The 18458-nt window shown below is 37.3% G+C and overlaps 1 protein-coding gene across 10 annotated transcripts in view; it reads left to right on the top strand.

The window, feature by feature from the left end:
- Window positions 1-18458, top strand: part of MYO9A (myosin IXA) — a 245425-nt gene that overhangs the window by 165946 nt on the left and 61021 nt on the right. For 4 of the 10 annotated variants that reach the window (XM_060418900.1, XM_012180882.5, XM_060418899.1 and 1 more), the window contains 8 exons: window positions 1836-1916; window positions 5169-5279; window positions 6123-6245; window positions 8169-8318; window positions 9097-9416; window positions 10112-11719; window positions 16728-16827; window positions 17345-17560. In XM_060418900.1, coding sequence (XP_060274883.1) covers window positions 1836-1916; window positions 5169-5279; window positions 6123-6245; window positions 8169-8318; window positions 9097-9416; window positions 10112-11719; window positions 16728-16827; window positions 17345-17560 — 2709 coding nt within the window. The remainder of the gene's footprint in view (window positions 1-1835; window positions 1917-5168; window positions 5280-6122; window positions 6246-8168; window positions 8319-9096; window positions 9417-10111; window positions 11720-16727; window positions 16828-17344; window positions 17561-18458) is intronic. The other 6 variants (XM_060418897.1, XM_060418898.1, XM_012180878.5 and 3 more) reach the window with 2 other exon arrangements.

Here is an 18458-nt window from a genome sequence, read left to right as displayed (position 1 = left end):
TAAAAAGAAAATTTTAAATACAACCAAAGAAAAAAAGATATTTATGTTCTATGAAATGAAAATAAGAATAACAATATGTTTCTCATCATAAACTATGAAAACCAGAATTCAAGAGTACTATTTTTAAAAGCCTGAAAGAAAAAAAAATTGTCACTCTAAAATTCTCTGTACAAGTGAGTAATGAAGGTTAGAGACTTTTTTAGACAAACAAAAGTTGAGAGATTTCAGTTCCAGGAAATCTACAATATAAGAATGCTAAATTTGGGATAAAAATGATGAGAAAACACAGAATTTGGATCTATACAAAACATTAAGATTGCCAGAAGGACAGAATGTAACTATAAAAAGTTTTTTCTTCTTTGAACCTTTAAAAAAAGTTAATTGATTGTAGAAGACAAAATAATAGTATGTTGTAAGGTACAAAGAAGACATATGGACAGAGTAGCACAAAAGAAGGGAGGGGCTAAATGTAAGTTTATACTATTGTAACTCTTTATATAGTCAAGGGGAAGGAAAAATTTTAAAGTATTTTAAAAATAAATGAGAATAAAGCATCAAAATTTGTACAGTGCAGCTAAAGTAGTATTCCAAGGTTAATTTATAACAATAAATTCTCTTATTGGAAAAAGTAAAAGCCTCACATCAGTAATCTAAGGTTCTTCCCTAGAAAACTAGAAAAACAAGAACATTAAACCCAAAGCAAACAGGAGTGAAATGATAAAGTAGAAACAATCAATGAAATAAAAAATGAAAAGGCCTCAAGTCAGTAATCTAAGGTTCTACCCTAGGAAACTAGAAAAAGAAAAACATCAAACCCAAAGCAAACAGGAGTGAAATTATAAAGTAGAAACATCAATGAAATGAAAAACAGAAAAATAATAAGAGAAAACCTAATGAAATTAAAAAGCTGGTTCTTTGAAAATATCAGAAAATTTATAAACCTCCAGTTAGACTAACCTGGAAAAAATAGGCAAAGCACAAATAATCAGCATCAGAAATGGAAGAGGGAACATTGTTACATACTTAAAGGTTAAAATTGAAACAGGAGACTACTGCCTTCCTGGATATTCTACTGCAGGAGTCCCCAGCCTCTGAGATCTAATGCCTGATAATCTGAGGTGGAGCTGATGTCATGATAATAGAAATAAAGTTCACAATCAGTGTAATGCACTTGAATCATCATGAAACTATCCCCCTCCCCCCTGGCTCCAGTTCATGAAAAAACTGTCTTCCATGAACCTGGTCCTTTGTGTCAGAAAGGTTGGGGACTGCTGCCCTACTGAATGGTTTTCCCAAAGTTGCTTTCTAATACTGCATGCATTTGAATAAAATTGTTTCATGAAATCTGAAGAAAAGTAAAAAATTTATTGTAGACTTGTGTAGTTGCTAAGTCATGTCCAACTCTTTGGGACCCCAAGGACTATAACCTGCGAGGCTCCTCTATCCATAGAGGATTCCCCAGGCAATAATACTGGAGTAGATTGCCATTTCCTTTTCCAGGGGATCTTCCCAAACCAGGGATTGAAACGTTGCCTGTTGGCAGGTGGACTCTTTACCATATAGCCATCTGCGAAGCCCCCGTTATATATTTAGATGACTGTAAAATTATTTACAGTATTTACCATTGCCAGTCTCTCAGCTTTAAGGTTAAACTGCCATCCTTGTCCTTAACTGGCCTCAGTTTAATCAGTATGGCATTGTACACAATTTGCTTTTCAGAAACAAACCTGGTTCTGTGTTTATCACTTGTTTTTGCATATTTTACCAACATCATAAGTCATTTCTTTCCAGTTTGGAATGAGAGACAGTGCTAACTATATTGCTTTGTATTGCAGGCATCATTAAGCAAACTGATGGAAACACTTGGTCAAGCAGAACCGTATTTTGTAAAGTGCATTCGCTCTAATGCTGAAAAGGTAAGAATGTCCCTTAAATGAGAGGTTCTAGCTCAGCTTACTTCAAACCAAACTGTAAATTCGTTCTAAGAAGGATATGTGGAAGTGAAGAGCTGTTTATAATCTTTGTAAGGAAAACAGTGTTCTGGATATTCTATCGATATCTTTCTAATTTTCTCACTTGCTGCTAAGTTGCTTCAGTCATGTCCGACTCTGTGTGACCCCATAGACGGCAGCCCACCAGGCTCCCCAGTCCCTGGGATTCTCCAGGCAAGAACAATGGAGTGGGTTGCCATTTCCTTCTCCAATGCATGAAAGTGAAAAGTGAAAGGGAAGTCACTCAGTCATGTCCGACTCCTAGCGACCCCATGGACTGCAGCCTACCAGGCTCCTCCATCCATGGGATTTTCCAGGCAAGACTAGTGGAGTGGGTTGCCATCACTTTCTCCGAATTTTCTCACTTACCTGCCTATGAAATATTTATATGAGCTCAATTTAGCATTTTCTAGAATTTAGCATCTGCTACATGTAGAAGCAAAAATCTCTTGAAATTCCATTATACAAAATAATTTTTTGCAACTTTTGTTACCCTAAATTAATATCTTGTTCAGACATAAGGTGTTAATCCCTCTTACAGAACTTGCCTGGCATTTTTCATGTTTAGATTCTTGTCTTTAAAATAGGTTACTGTGGACATTTTTGATTTCCTTCTTGTTTTATGTGACAGTTCCCCTAATTAGAGCTTTGCAAAATATATCTAGTAAGTGTAATCATTTATGTCCATCATAGGAAAAAATAGTTCCAGCCCAAACTTCTGAAATGTAGTAGGAAATTAGATTCAGCTTTCTTAATTCTTAAGAAGCAGTCTCCAGCTTTGCCAGTTACAAGTTTTGTGGTCTTAAATGAGTTGTATGACTTCTCTGTGCCTTAAATAATTTCATCTGTGTAAGAATATACTATAATTGTAGGACAACTCATAACTGTTTCATGAGTACCTGAGAAGAAACCTATGTAGTACTTAGAATATTCCTGGCCCCTACTAAGTGCTTAGTAAATGTTAGCTATTCCTTAATGGTTGGTTCTTTTATGGTGACAAAAAGGGAAACTGTTTTATTTATAGTTATAGAGAAATTTGAGTCCCTGTTATTGAGACCTTGTTCTACAAAGAGTTCAATTAATAAGGTATTTAAGAACACAGAATAAGTACTAAATAAACATTAACTGCTATTATTATTTAACATAAGCTGCCCACTTGACTTTTCTCTTGATAGTTGGTATACCATATCTTTCTGCAGGAAAACGTTTGGGATTTCCTTAGTGGAAAATTGAAAATGGTATTTAGAAAATAAGAAATACCAGAAATTTCAAATATATCTTCTTTTGGATGTCTAAAAACACGCCTAAGAGATACCTAGGAGTGACTGGTGATGAGGGACTATAGGGATTTTTTATTTCCCAGGGTGTCTTAGAGGATTCTGAAAGAGATGGGAATACCAGACCACCTGACCTGCCTCTTAAGAAACCTATATGCAGGTCAGGAAGCAACAGTTAGAACTGGACATGGAACAACAGACTGGTTCCAAATAGGAAAAGGAGTACATCAAGGTTGTATATTGTCACTCTGCTTATTTAACTTATATGCAGAGTACATCATGAGAAACAATGGGCTGGAGGAAGCACAAGCTGGAATCAAGATTGCCGGGTGAAATATCAATAACCTCAGATATGCAGATGACACCACCCTTATGGCAGAAAGTGAAGAACTACAGAGCCTCTTGATGAAAGTGAAAGAGGATAATGGAAAAGCTGGCTTAAAGCTCAACGTTCAGAAAATGAAGATCATGGCATCTGTTCCCATCACTTCATGGCAGATAGATGGGGAAACAGTGGAGACAGTGGCTGACTTTATTTTGGGGGGGCTCCAAAATCACTGCAGATGGTGATTGCAGCCATGAAATTAAAAGACACTTACTCCATGGAAGAAAAGTTATGACCAACCTAGACAGTATATTAAAAAGCAGAGACATTACTTTGCCAACAAAGGTCCATCTAGTCAAGGCTATGGTTTTTCCTGTGGTCATGTATGGATGTGAGAGTTGGATTATAAAGAAAACTGAGTGCCAAAGAATTGATGCTTTTGAACTGTGGTGTTGGAGAAGACTCTTGCGAGGCCCTTGGACTGCAAGGAGATCCCACCAATACATCCTAAAAGAGATCAGTCCTGGGTGTTCATTGGAAGGACTGATGTTGAAGCTGAAACTCCAATATTTTGGCCACCTCATGCGAAGAGCTGACTCATTGGAAAAGACCCTGATGCTGGGGAAGATTGGGGCAGGAGGAGAAAGGGACGAAAGAGGATGAAATTGTTGGATGGCATCATTGACTTGATGTACATGGGTTTGGGTGGACTCCGGGAGTTGGTGATGGACAGGGAGGCCTGGTGTGCTGCAGTTTATGGGGTTGCAAAGAGTCGGACACGACTGAGCAACTGATCTGAACTGAACTTACAGGATCATCAGCAAAAACTATTTAGGAAGATAAACTGCTCTTAATCTTGCACTAGTCATAGAAGATCAATCTGTCAGCTCTCAAGTTAAGGCAACTGGAAGCTTATAGAGTGGGTGGTTTCTGAGTGAGATGGTGGGTAAAATCTTAACAAAAATACACTCTTAACTATGTATAAGTAGGTTAATCTTGTTACAAATTTTATAGTGACTAAAGATGCTAAAGCTGAAGCTCCAGTACTTTGGCCACCTCATGTGAAGAGTTGACTCATTGGAAAAGACTCTGATGCTGGGAGGGATTGGGCGCAGGAGGAGAAGGGGACAACCGAGGATGAGATGGCTGGATGGCATCACGGACTCGATGGACGTGAGTCTGAGTGAACTCCGGGAGATGGTGATGGACAGGGAGGCCTGGCGTGCTGCGATTCATGGGGTCGCAAAGAATCAGACACGACTAAGCAACTGAACTGAACTGAAACTCTGTGGCCTGTGGGAAGCAACATTTCCTTTTGAGTTCTGAGGGCACTTTTCTTCTGCAAGTAGTGAAGCCTGGAAGCTTGGTGTCTCTTTTTTTCCCTTTAGGCAGGCAGGCAGAACTTTTCTGAAGCTACCAGTTGTGGAGGTAAGAATGTCTCATTGACTCTGCTGTATCTTAATCAGACAACCTCCAGTCAGTTCCTAGATATTCAGAATTTAACTATACTTAGAAAACATAAATTTGGAGATCTGTTCTTCTGGGTTAACCCTTTTTCTGTTTGCTTTGTTTTAGTTACCTTTAAGGTTCAATGATGCCTTGGTGCTTAGACAGCTTCGGTACACTGGGATGCTGGAGACAGTTCGAATTCGCCAGTCAGGATACAGCTGCAAATATTCTTTCCAGGTTATGCTTTTATAGTGATATTTAAATATATATGTACACCAAGTAAATTAGTCCTGTGTCTTGCTTATTTTTCATTTTTGACTCACTTGTTTATTTCTCCCCATTCTGTCTTTCATATACAGAATTGAAGAGGGATAGAGAATGCTCGTTTCCATTGACTGACAGCAATATCATTAAGCTTGTGTTCTAATAGATTCCACTTCTTGGCTCTTCTCATTTGATCTGAATGTTTGCTTTTATAAGTTTACTCATAACATGGCAGTTCTTCACAGTGATTACTCCAGTAACTGAAATACTATAATCAGAGCAATCTAGTTCAAAAGAAAAGATCCCTTTTGATTTTCCCTAAAGGTTTCTCAGCAGAATTATCTTTCATAGTATGCTGTCAACAAGGCTTTCATCAGCTGTTCTCATGGGCTGCAGCTGATATGGGTATAGAAATTATTTTGAAGCTTTTCAGAAGCTGAGCACATCTTTACTGTTGAGGGAAAGCTTTATTTTCCATTATAACCTGAAATAGCTGCCACCTTTCCTTATTTTTCTGCTAAAAATTTCAAAACCTTATTAACTAACTTTTTCTTTGGTCTTTAGTATAGCTTTTTCAAAGGGAGAATTAGTTTCTGTCCTTCTTTTCTTCTGCTTTGATAACAAAATATATAGAAATCTCTACCCCCCATTTTGCTAATTAATTAACTTCTTGTAATATTTTAAATTAACAGGTAATTTCTTGGTTTCACCCTGTTTAATGAGACAGAAATCAATAAAAGGACAATTAGCTTGTTTGGGATCTTGTTTGCATATAATTCTCTTGTGATTTTACAATATTTTCTTTTTGTTTTTCAGGATTTTGTGAGCCATTTCCATGTACTACTTCCCCGAAATATTATTCCATCCAAATTTAACATTCAGGATTTCTTCAGGAAAATAAATCTTAATCCAGATAATTATCAAGTTGGAAAATCCATGGTAAATATAATATATACAGCCCTTGTCCAAATTGAATTTTATGTTTTTGTAGGCAGCAGTAGAGACACAAACAGGGAGAGCAGACTTGTGGCCACAGTGGGGGAAGGAGAGGGTGGGACCAACTGAGAGAGTAGCACTGAGACATATACATTATCGTATTAATGTAAGATTAGAATATTAATATAGATTAAAATGGCCAATTAATCTAAAATTAGATAGCTGATAGAAATTTGCTGTATGACACAGGGAGCTCACATCTGGCGCTCTGTGAGAACCTAGAGGGGTGGGATAGGGTGGAAGGTGGGAGGGAGGTTTAAGAAGGAGGGGACATACGTGTACCTATGGCTGATTCATGGTGATACATGGCTGAAACCAATGCAATATTGTAAAGCAATTATCCTCCAATTAAAAGTAAATAAATTAAAAAAAAGAAAAAATGATTATCCAATATAAATTAAAGTGATACTTTATATTCTCTCTTTAAAAAAAAAAATAATGGCAGTCTTTGCCTAGGAGAATGTTGATAAGGAAGATAATGTACAAGATATTATAAGGAAATTGATTAGACCAAGATTTTTAGTTAATGAGATGGTCAGTATTAATCAAAGAGCTTATGACCAATGCTCTAGTGCTGCCTATAATTTTAACTGCTTAAAAAGCATCTCTTTCTAGGTATTCTACTGTAGTTTTCAACTCAGTTTGCCCAAAGTGACGTTAGCCAGATTCCCCTACTGTCTTTAACTAACCAACTGCTCTTTTTCTCTGTTACCTTTCTTGTAGTTTCTGGGCTAGAAACCATAATCATATATGGCTTACCCTTCACTTTAACCTTTTTACAAAAATGTTTCCATTGTTTTTCCTTACGAATGATTCTTACATCTCTGCCTTTCTGTACATTCCTACTGTTTCATTTTAGCTCTGTTTCTTGCTCTCACACATTTCTCTTATAGTAAACAGATCCATCATCGATATCAGTCTGTTATTCCATGTAACTCACTCTGCCCTTAGTATCAAAATCATCATCTTCATATACTTCTTTCTTTATGTCAGTTTCCTGCTCAGTAATAATCACTCAATAACCTCCTGATTAAACATATTTCTCTTTTTCAAGACCCTCCATGTTGTGACTTCATACTCTTTAATTGTTCCATGGTCCCCAGTATGTACATTTATTCTTATTTGCAGCTCCTTGTTTTGCTCAGGTAGGGTCTTCTGTCTCTTGCTGTTGATAGCTTACTGTTTCACTCTATGGGTTTCTGATACCTATCTGTGCTTTTTAAAAATCTTTTTAAAATTTTTGACAAAAATGGGAGATGGTGGACATGTTTCTTAGTTTGATTGTGATAATCATTTCACAGTGTTTATACATGCATCAAAACATCACATTGTACATCTTAAATATATACAGTTTTTAATATCTATCTGTTCTTAAAGTTGAGGTACAAATCCTGTTTCCAGAGGGGTGTCTAATTTATCTTTGTATACCCCTAAATTCCTAAAGATTTATAATTGAATGAAAGAGTGAATAAACAAACTGATGAATATCTTTGGGCAGCAAAGAAGCCTTTGATGCATACTGGATTTTAAAAAGATGGTTGTTATTTATCACTATTATAATCATTGGCTCCTGACAGCAGTGAATTTCCCCAGGGAATAATATATCACGATCTCTGGCACTGGGATTTTTGTACTTCTGCTCACCTTTCCAGTTCCCCTTCTGTATTCTAATACATCCTTTCCAATTTGAGAATGACTGCTTTGACTAAATCTTAGAAATATCAGGACTACTTGTACATGTCTGCTGCTGTACCTGTTCTTCTCTAAAAAAGCTTACCACGGGAATCATCATAGGAATGATGATGCATTAAATACATTTCTCATTTCTTCTTGAACTGTATTCTTCATCTTTTTCCCTTCTGGTAGGTGTTCCTAAAGGAGCAGGAACGACAACACCTACAGGATCTGCTTCACCAAGAGGTGCTCCGCAGAATCATATTGCTGCAGCGATGGTTCAGGGTCTTGCTATGCAGACAGCATTTCCTCCATCTGAGACAGGCATCTGTTGTCATCCAGGTGGGAAGTAAAGGATTCTTTACATGAGATTGGCCAGTTTATTTAGCATGTGTTTTAGTAACTAGAATTGTTTTATTGTGAAGCATTTAAATAAGAATGTAAATTTCTTCAGAGATGCGAATGTGTCCTACTCATTTCTTAATTTTCATAGCAACCAATGGATTTACCTGGCAATACAATTTACTATTAGTACATATATTAATGTACAGTTGAAATTAAATTGAATTTATAGTTATAATGTTTTGTGAGGTATAATTAGGAACAAAAGAGTTATGTGCCTTAATTTCTGTTAACAAAGTTATTTTTAGTTTTCTTAGTGATATTTGAGAATGATACATATATTGTTGTTATAATTATTCAAATTCATATTTTACATTTATCTTTTTATTTTCTCCCTCATTGACAATTGTTTTCCATAGAACCTTTTCTGTTTGTGCAAGAAAGTCTTTAATATCTTAATCTTGGAAATGTATACACATTGACCCATTAGTACTGGCAAATTGTAGGTAAAAATATAATGGAATTTATTAAAATTAATTTGTAGGGCATGAAATCATCAAAAACTTAAATTATTTTAAGTTGTATAATTAACTTCATCAAGGTTATATTATCTAAAATTGTTATTTTCACTGATCATATCTGGAAAACATTTTTTTACTTTAACCACCCACAATTTAGCTGTTTAGCTACTTAATCTCTAGTTACGACATAAGAGATTTCTTTTTTCTATGAAAATGTGCTATATGATACCAGTTTTATTATTTTGTCTTCCCCACAGCAATTCTGGAGGAATTACGTACATCAGAAGCAAGTCAGAGATGCAGCTGTGCAGAAGGATGCTTTACTTATGGCAAGTGCAGCCACTCTTCTGCAAGCCTCCTGGCGTGCTCACTTACAGAGGCAGCGGTATTTGGAGCTGCGGACTGCCGCCATCGTCATCCAGCAGAGATGGAGGGAGCACTGTCGGCGGAGGCACTTGGCTGCTATCTGTATACAGGCAAGATGGAAAGGCTACAGGGAGTGTAAGAGGTATCAAGAACAAAGGAACAAAATTATCCTTTTGCAGTCACTGTGTAGAGGATTCAGAGCAAGACAAAGGTAATCTTCATTGCCATAATAATTAACTCCTCTTTTGTCAAGTACTTTGCTTATATGTCTGCTCTAACATTTGTCTAAACTTGAATTAGAACTGCTGCTGCTGCTGCTGCTGCTGCTAAGTCACTTCAGTTGTGTCCGACTCTGTGTGACCCCATAGACGGCAGCCCACCAGGCTCCCCCCTCCCTGGGATTCTCCAGGCAAAAACTGGTTGTGTACAATTTCGATCCCCCCAGTGGTTTTAAACCACATTGTGCGGTTTATAATATTGAATTAAATTGGATTGAAAACCTACATGGTCTTGTTATAACTGCTAAGAATTAACTTTACACTGGGTTGAATCCTTAAAAATTGGCAACATTCCAACTGTTTTTACTTTCAGAAACTTCAATTTCATTTTTAAGGTTTATCTTAAAATAAAGTGTTATTAAAATGAGAGCTTTGCTTCTGAGTTAACTTATGCTTTGATTAGAGTGCCCAATTAGGAATAATATACTTAATAAAACATCATCTCACTCATAGAAACAGAATTCTGAAATATGCATCCATGTTAAAGAAATACTTAATATTATTTAAAAAATTTTTGAGACTTTTTTTCACTTTTTAAAAAATTCTGAATAAACTTTTTCTCTCCATTTGTAACCAAGAGATAGCTCTAACCATTTGGGTTTTTTTTTTTTTTTCTGTTTTGATATAGATTTAAATCTCTGAAAGAACAAAGAGTAAAAGAAGCAAAACTAGAACTTGGATTGGCAAGTATCAAGCCATATGGGACTCTGGAAATTCACGGTTCAGACCCTTCAAAATGGGAAGATTCTTCATTTGACAGCAGAGTAAAAGCCGTAGAGGAATGTAAATCTGTGATAGAGAGTAATCGAATTAGTCATGAAAGTTCCATGGACTGCTTGAATGAGTCCCCAAACAAGCGACAGGAGAGAGCCAGAAGTCAAAGTGGTGTGGACTTGCAGGAAAATGTGATTGTAAGAGAGAGACCCAAGTCCTTGGAAGATCTCCACCAGAAAAAAGTGAGTCGGGCCAAAAGAGAAAGTCGGAGAATGAGAGAACTAGAGCAAGCTATATTTAGCTTAGAATTGCTGAAAGTCCGTTCTCTTGGTGGCGTGTCTCCTTCAGAAGAGCGTAGATGGTCTACGGAACTGATGCCTGAGGGCCTTCAGTCTTTACAGGGCACACCTGAGAGTGAAAGCTCGCAAGGAAGCTTGGAACTTCTGAGCTGTGAGGAGAGCCAAAAGAGCAAACCAGAGCCCTTGATTCTAGATGAAAGAGACTTGCCATTTGTGCCCCCTGAGGTATCTCACAGTCCCGATTTTGATCCACAGGACTATCCTCTCAGTGTTGCAAGTGAGACTAACCACACATTGACTCAAAGGGGGTCACCCTCTGACTCAGTGCATTTAAAGAATGGGGCTACGAAGGAAAAACTGGTTTGCAGTTCTGAATCTATTACCTGTAAACCACAGCTGAGAGACCCCTTTGTTTCAAGTAGTTTGCCTACATTTTTTTATATTCCCCATCTAGACCCACTGAAAACGAGCTCCCAACTAGACACAAGTGTCCAGAGAAGCAAACTATTGGAAAGTGAAGAAACGCTTCCATCTCTTACTTTGGATATCAGCAGGGAAGCTGGAAAGTACCACCTCCCAGGAGAAAATCAGGTTGTTGCTTCTTTGAATACAGATTCTTCAAATGCTGTTCTTAAGAAGTTAGAAAAGTTGAACACTGAGAAGGAAGAAAGGCAAAAGCAATTGCAGCAGCAGAATGAAAAAGAGATGATGAAACAGATTCGCCGACAAAAAGATATTTTAGAAAAGGAGCGTAAAGCCTTCAAGACAATTGAAAAGCCAAGAACTGGGGAGAGTTTTCTGGTACCATCTTTCCATCAGTCAAAGCAGAGAATAGAGAGACCATCCTCTCTATTCATCCTGAAAACCCCAAATAAGGATGAAGAACTCAGTATGGCTGGGACTCCGTCAGTAACTATAAAAGATTCTGTTCTTGCCCCAAAAGACAGTCCCTCTGCTCACTTACCCTTGAAGGACCGACCTGTCACTCTGTTCTTTGAAAGAAAAGGAGGCCCAGGCCAATCTCATACTGTCAAGGAGTTACCCAAGGCAGACAGAATGTCCACCCAACTGAATGCTGCCTGTAAACACTCTCATAGTCGCATCTCAAAGAGAGAACACCTTAGGCCGGCTCAGCCTTGTAGCCATAAATCTGATGACCCTTTCAGAGATGGAACTACTAAGGCCATTTTTTTCACGCCAAAGGAAAATATGAGTAGTTCCCTGTAAGTGAAGTGTTTATTTCTATGTATAAATGAGAAACTTTTTGGAAATTTTCATTAAGGTGCCTTGGTCTACCTCAGTTATTTGTATGGGTGCTACTCAAATTAGCCATTTTCTGTGTTAAAAATTTCCTGATTGTTGACTACACCAGCCACCTGAAAACTGGATATAATTATACCCTGGGAGTCTCTGACTAAGTACAGGCAGCAGGATTTTTAGTTCCCTCCCATTAAGGGAGAAAGCATTTGTGGAGAGCCATAAGAGTGGCTGGAAATGCCGTAGACATTCAGCAAATGCTGGTTGCCCCACAGTTATTAGGTGTAGCAGTCCAAGCTTATTTGTATCAGGCTTTTAAATTAATGGGATTTGTGATAGCTGTGGCCCTATTTATGGTCTTCATTAATATCTTTGTACTTTTTTGAGGGGGGCGGATAAAAGCCACATAATATTTACCATCTTAACCAGTTTAAAGTGTACAGTTCAGTAGTGTTACCCATATGCACATTGTTGTGCAGCAAATCTAGAACTTTATCTTGCAAAACAAATTCAGTTACCTTTGAAAGCAACTCTTCTTTTCCCTTTACCCCTAGCCCCTGGCAACCACCATTCTACCTTCTGTTTATAACAATGGCTACTTTATTTTAGTTTTATTTTTGGCTGCGCTGCAACCAGGGATTGAACCTAGGCCCTCAGTAGTGAAAGCTTGGGGTCCTGACCGCTGGATAGCTGGAGAATTCCCTGTGACTACTTTAGATACCTTGTATAAGTGGAAGTTCCTTATACTTTTAAGTTTTCTTAATTAGTGGTAGCTGTGAGAAAGCATTTAAGTGGTACGTAAACCAAATTTTATAAAATTTAAAATATTTGTATTAAGCCCAGTTACACAGTGGATTCTTTCAGTTCTTGTGGAAGAATATCACTGTTTAAATGAAAGGAGAGCTATATCTTAGGGCTAAAAAAGTTAAATTTCATACTAACTGTGAAAATAACTTTCTCATCAAATCCTGAGCTTTTTAAAAAATATTTCAGTCTTTAAAAAACTGCATACAGATTTTACAGAAAATGGGCAAGAGGTCATTGATACTTTATTTTTCCACGAAGAATTTTTATATCATATTATAAAATGCAGTTGGACTACATGACAGCTTGAGATCCTAGTCCTGCCCATTAACCTGTAGATTGTCCGTCCTGCCCATTAACCTGTAGATTGTCCGTAGCATATAAGCCCATCAGAAAATATTAAGAACATATTGTTTTCTGCCTTTCTGATTTAGTTACGTGAGGGATGTGTGTGTGTGTGTATATAGTTGTTAGATCCATGAATCTGTTTTATAGAAGACTTCAGTTCAGTCACTCAGTTGTGTCTGACTGTTTGTGACCCCATTGACTGTAGCACACCAGGCCTCCCTGTCCATCACCAACTTCCGGAGTTTACTCAAACTCATGTCCATTGAGTCAGTGATGCCATCCAACCATCTCGTTCTCTGTCATCCCCTTCTCCTCCTGCCTTCAGTCTTTCCCAGCGTCAGGGTCTTTTCAAATGAGTCAGTTCTTTGCATCAGGTGGCCAGAGTATTGGAGTTTCAGCTTTAGCATTAGTCCTTCCAATGAATATTGAAAACTGATTTCCTTTAGGATGGACTGGTTGGATCTCCTTGCAGTCCAAGGGACTCTCAAGAGTCAAAAGCATCAATTCTTCGGGGCTCAGCTTTCTTTATAGTCCAACTCTCACATACATACATGACTACTGGAAAAACCATACTCTGACTAGATGGATCTTTGTTGGCAAAGTAATGTTTCTGCTTTTTAATATACTGTCTAGATTGGTCATAACTTTTCTTCCAAGGAGCAAGTGTCTTTTAATTTCATGGCTGCAGTCACCATCTGCAGTGATTTTGGAGCCCCCAAAAATACAGTCTGTCACTGTTTCCACTATTTCCCCATCTATTTGCCATGAAGTGATGGGACCAGATGCCATGGTCTTAGTTTTCTGAATGTTGAGTTTTAAGCCAACTTTTTTACTCTCCTCTTTAACTTTCATCAAGAGGCTCTTTAGTTTTCTTCACTTTCTGCCATAAGAGTGGTGTCATCTGCATATCTGAGGTTATTGATATTTCTCCTGGCAATCTTGATTCCAGCTTGTGCTTCCTCCAGCCCATTGTTTCTCATGATGTACTCTGCATATAAGTTAAATAAGCAGGGTGACAATATACAGCCTTGACGTACTCCTTTTCCTATTTGGAACCAGTCTGTTGTTCCATGTCCAGTTCTAACTGTTGCTTCCTTACCTGCATACAGATTTCTCAAGAGGCAGATTTCAAAAACATTAATCATACTTGTGAATTACTCCTTTTATCATTTTGCCAAGATACAGTCTTAACAGCTACTTGACCTAGTTTACTTTACCTTATTAACAACTATTTATCTTCAAAATGATTATGTATTAGATTGTTTGCATGAAAGCTTAAGGAAAATCCATACTTCACACCTTCTCATTCTGTAAGTAATTTTAGAAACATTAGCATTTTATAGAATTGTAAATGTTAGTGTTTCTAAGTTATCTATTCAGTTGCCACATGTTATAGATGAGGTCACTGGTGCCCTTGGACATGAAATGACCTGGATAAGGTCACATAGTTAGAAATAGCTGAGCCCAGAATTTGAGTTTCCTGATTAGAAATCAGCATTGGGTGTCCTGATTAGGAAGTAACATTAGATTAGTGTTCTTTCTATGCCGTAGGGTGGTAAGTGCATCATAGTCTTCATCTGGTTAGTAAGGGAGAACAAAAAAGAAATCATGGAGAAACTTAAGAGAAACTGCTGTGAGTTTAGAAGTTAATCAGAGTAGCTAGGTGCTATCAAAGATCCTGTTAATAGTCCTTCTTTTGGAGAACAAATCAAAGATAAATGACTCAGCTGTGGCAAGAGACATTTGAATAATCAAAAGGGAATCTTTTAGGACAACCTAGGATTGCTGGACTTGATTTTATTTATTTATTTTTTATTTTTATTTTTTTTAAATTTTTTTTATTTTAGTTTTTTATTTTTTAAATTTTAAAATCTTTAATTCTTACATGCGTTCCCAAACATGAACCCCCCTCCCACCTCCCTCCCCATAACATCTCTCTGGGTCATCCCCATGCACCAGCCCCAAGCATGCTGCATCCTGCGTCAGACATAGACTGGCGATTCAATTCTTAACATGATAGTATACATGTTAGAATGTCATTCTCCCAAATCATCTCACCCCCTCCCTCTCCCTCTGAGTCCAAAAGTCCGTTATACACATCTGTGTCTCTTTCCCTGTCTTGCATACAGGGTCGTCATTGCCATCTTCCTAAATTCCATATATATGTGTTAGTATACTATATTGGTGTTTTTCTTTCTGGCTTACTTCACTCTGTATAATCGGCTCCAGTTTCATCCATCTCATCAGAACTGATTCAAATGAATTCTTTTTCACGGCTGAGTAATACTCCATTGTGTATATGTACCACAGCTTTCTTATCCATTCATCTGCTGATGGACATCTAGGTTGTTTCCATGTCCTGGCTATTATAAACAGTGCTGCGATGAACATTGGGGTACATGTGTCTCTTTCAATTCTGGTTTCCTCGGTGTGTATGCCCAGCAGTGGGATTGCTGGGTCATAAGGTAGTTCTATTTGCAATTTTTTAAGGAATCTCCACACTGTTCTCCATAGTGGCTGTACTAGTTTGCATTCCCACCAACAGTGTAGGAGGGTTCCCTTTTCTCCACACCCTCTCCAGCATTTATTGCTTGCAGATTTTTGGATCGCAGCCATTCTGACTGGTGTGAAGTGGTACCTCATTGTGGTTTTGATTTGCATTTCTCTAATAATGAGTGATGTTGAGCATCTTTTCATGTGTTTGTTAGCCATCCGTATGTCTTCTTTGGAGAAATGTCTATTTAGTTCTTTGGCCCATTTTTTGATTGGGTCGTTTATTTTTCTGGAATTGAGCTGCAGAAGTTGCTTGTATATTTTTGAGATTAGTTGTTTGTCAGTTGCTTCTATGATCCACCTCCCAGAATTCTGGAAATAAAAGCAAAAATAAACAAATGGGATCTAATTAAAATTAAAAGCTTCTGCACAACAAAGGAAAATATAAGCAAGGTGAAAAGACAGCCTTCTGAATGGACTTGATTTTATAGTGGTCAGAAAGGGAGGTCTCTAAGAAGATTTTAGTTGTAAGAAGGGTGTGTTTAGAGATTATTGTACAAGATAACCTAGGCCTTCATGGAAGATTTTGAATGCAAGGGCAGTTAGTCTGCCAAATGATATTATAAGTTAATGTCTACTTTAAACTCAGAAGTATGCTGGAAGGTAAAATATGATTTTCAGTGAGTTTACAGTCTTGCTAAGAAGAGATGAACAATATGTTACTGATAAATTTTAAGATTCATGGTCCTGAGTTAATATAGATAATTGGGTTTATAAAAGTATAAGAAAAGTATAGGTTCTCTTCAGATTTTCATCAGACACAAACATTCATTTCTGCAGATAATTTAATGATAAAGCAGTCATATCATGTGGTTATTCAAGCAAAAATTAAATTCTCATAAACTAACACTATACCGTCTTTATGGTTTGGAGCATACTGTTTTTAGTTTGATAACAATTTCTTACTTTGTCAGTGTTGATTTTATTCTGTACAGCCTCAAGTTTTAAAATTAAGCCAACAGATAAAAGTTGCAGAGAGATTTCGGAAAGAAAACTTGTTTGTCAATAGAACCGTCTCCCTATAAAGCAAAGTAATGAGATCCTCATCACTCGGTAGCTACTTATCAGGTGTTTTATAATGATGAGCGTGTAAAGACCCCTTCTAAGACTAATTCTTAAGATTTGTGGACTTAGTATTTTCCCTTTCTCATCATCAAATCCATTTCTTTGACCTGGCTTGTTAGACTATATTTCATGCTATCCTTTTAAGACTGCTGCCATGAGTTATCTGCTAGGAATCGAAATGTAATCCTGTTGTTTCATCCGAAGTGTCACCACGGACGCCTTGAACAGTGGAAATCCTCAACTCCAGAAACAAGATGAACCAACTTGGAAACCTGTAAAGTTAACTGGGCCGGCCCAAGGAGAGGTAAGTGTTGAATTTTGTTTTATTTATCTTCTATGCAAAATAGGTGCATACTGTTTTGGAAATTACTGTTCTTGTAGTTAGAACACTTGATCTACTCATTTACTCCCAAGTGTTTATAGAAAAAGAAGCCATGAGTTAAGTCTGTTATACTCAGAGAGGAATACTTCAGGCAGGGAAGGATGCCTACAAATCCAGATTATATTTACAAAAAAAGGAATTCTAAAAGAAAAGAAGGCAATTTATGCAGGTGACTTTGGTGACTTATTATGGCAGTGAAAGATGACTTCCTTGGCTATGGAGAAGAACAGTGTGGATTTAGCTTCCATTCTTATTCTTTGTCCAGAGTAATGAATATGGATTGATTTTGGTTATGGCTGTCACTTCTAGTGGAAAAGGCATGGGGTGGGAGGGGATGTTTCAAGAAATTCATGAGCTCTTTGATGTCTTTCATTGGCATCATCTCCCAAAAAGCCAAAACAAAACATTGTTGTGTTATTTGTTTTATCATTTGGTCAAGCAGGTTGCCAGACCGGCCCATAAAAAGAAAGCTCGAATGGCGCGGACGCGCTCCGATTTCTTGACTAGAGGTACTTTTGCCGATGGGGAGGGGGATACAGAGGAAGATGATTACGATGACATTATTGAGCCCCTTCTCTCCCTTGACCAAGCTTCTCACTCTGAGCTAGGGCCTGCACCCAGCCTGGGTCAGGCCTCTCACAGTGACTCCGAAATGGTAATTTTACAGCAATATAAGAAAAATAGGCAACAAGCAAATCTGATGGAAATAGTCTTTGCTAATCTAAAGCTAACCTTCACAGCTTCTTCTCCATATAATGGTTTGTACGTGGGAAACCTCAGTGAACACAGCAACTAGAGCTAAAGCTTAATTTAACAGGACTTGAATTAAGGGCGCTTTAGCAGTATATGTCAGTTAAATCATAAATTAGGCAAAAAATAATAAAATTATTTAACTTAGCACTAATGTAGAAGCTTTCTGTGTTTTATCTTAAAAGTTTCTAGAACAAGAGCCTCAAACTTTTTTTGTAAAGGGCCAGATATTAAATATTTCAGATTCTATGGGTCATACAGTCTCTGTCGGAACTAGTTACCTCTGCTGTTGTAGAATGGAAACCGCCGTAGGCAAGTGAACAAAGGTGCATGGCTGTGTTCCAATAAAACTATTTACAAAAACACTCAATGGGCTTTATTTGACCTGCTAGCCATAGTTTCCTGATCTCTCTGTGGTCTACTGAATAGAGTATATGTTAAATAATCCAGTAGCTTTTAACTGAAATAGTATTCTCTCTTTCTCTCTCTCTCTCTTTTTTTTTTTTTTTTGCATTTAAACCTGCTTCCCCTCTGCATTTTTTAGTAATACAAAATAAACATGAATTTTTAAAAAATTTAATGAGAAATGACAAAAATACCTTCCTGGACCAACCCAGCCAACTAAAAAAGGCTGTAGATAATGTGAATTTGTATTAATCACAAAGTATAACATTAACATTATGTTTAAATAAAGCTGCATAAATAAAATAGCTTTTTTATCATATCTCAGCCCAAATTAGGTACATATAGTTTGATAAGTTTGAGTGTATTTATGGATATAAAGTGTTTGATTTTGGAATTGG

Source organism: Ovis aries, chromosome 7 (assembly GCF_016772045.2).
Source record: "Ovis aries strain OAR_USU_Benz2616 breed Rambouillet chromosome 7, ARS-UI_Ramb_v3.0, whole genome shotgun sequence".
NCBI classification, from domain to species: domain Eukaryota; kingdom Metazoa; phylum Chordata; class Mammalia; order Artiodactyla; family Bovidae; genus Ovis; species Ovis aries.
This window is presented reverse-complemented; position numbering and strand designations above follow the sequence as displayed.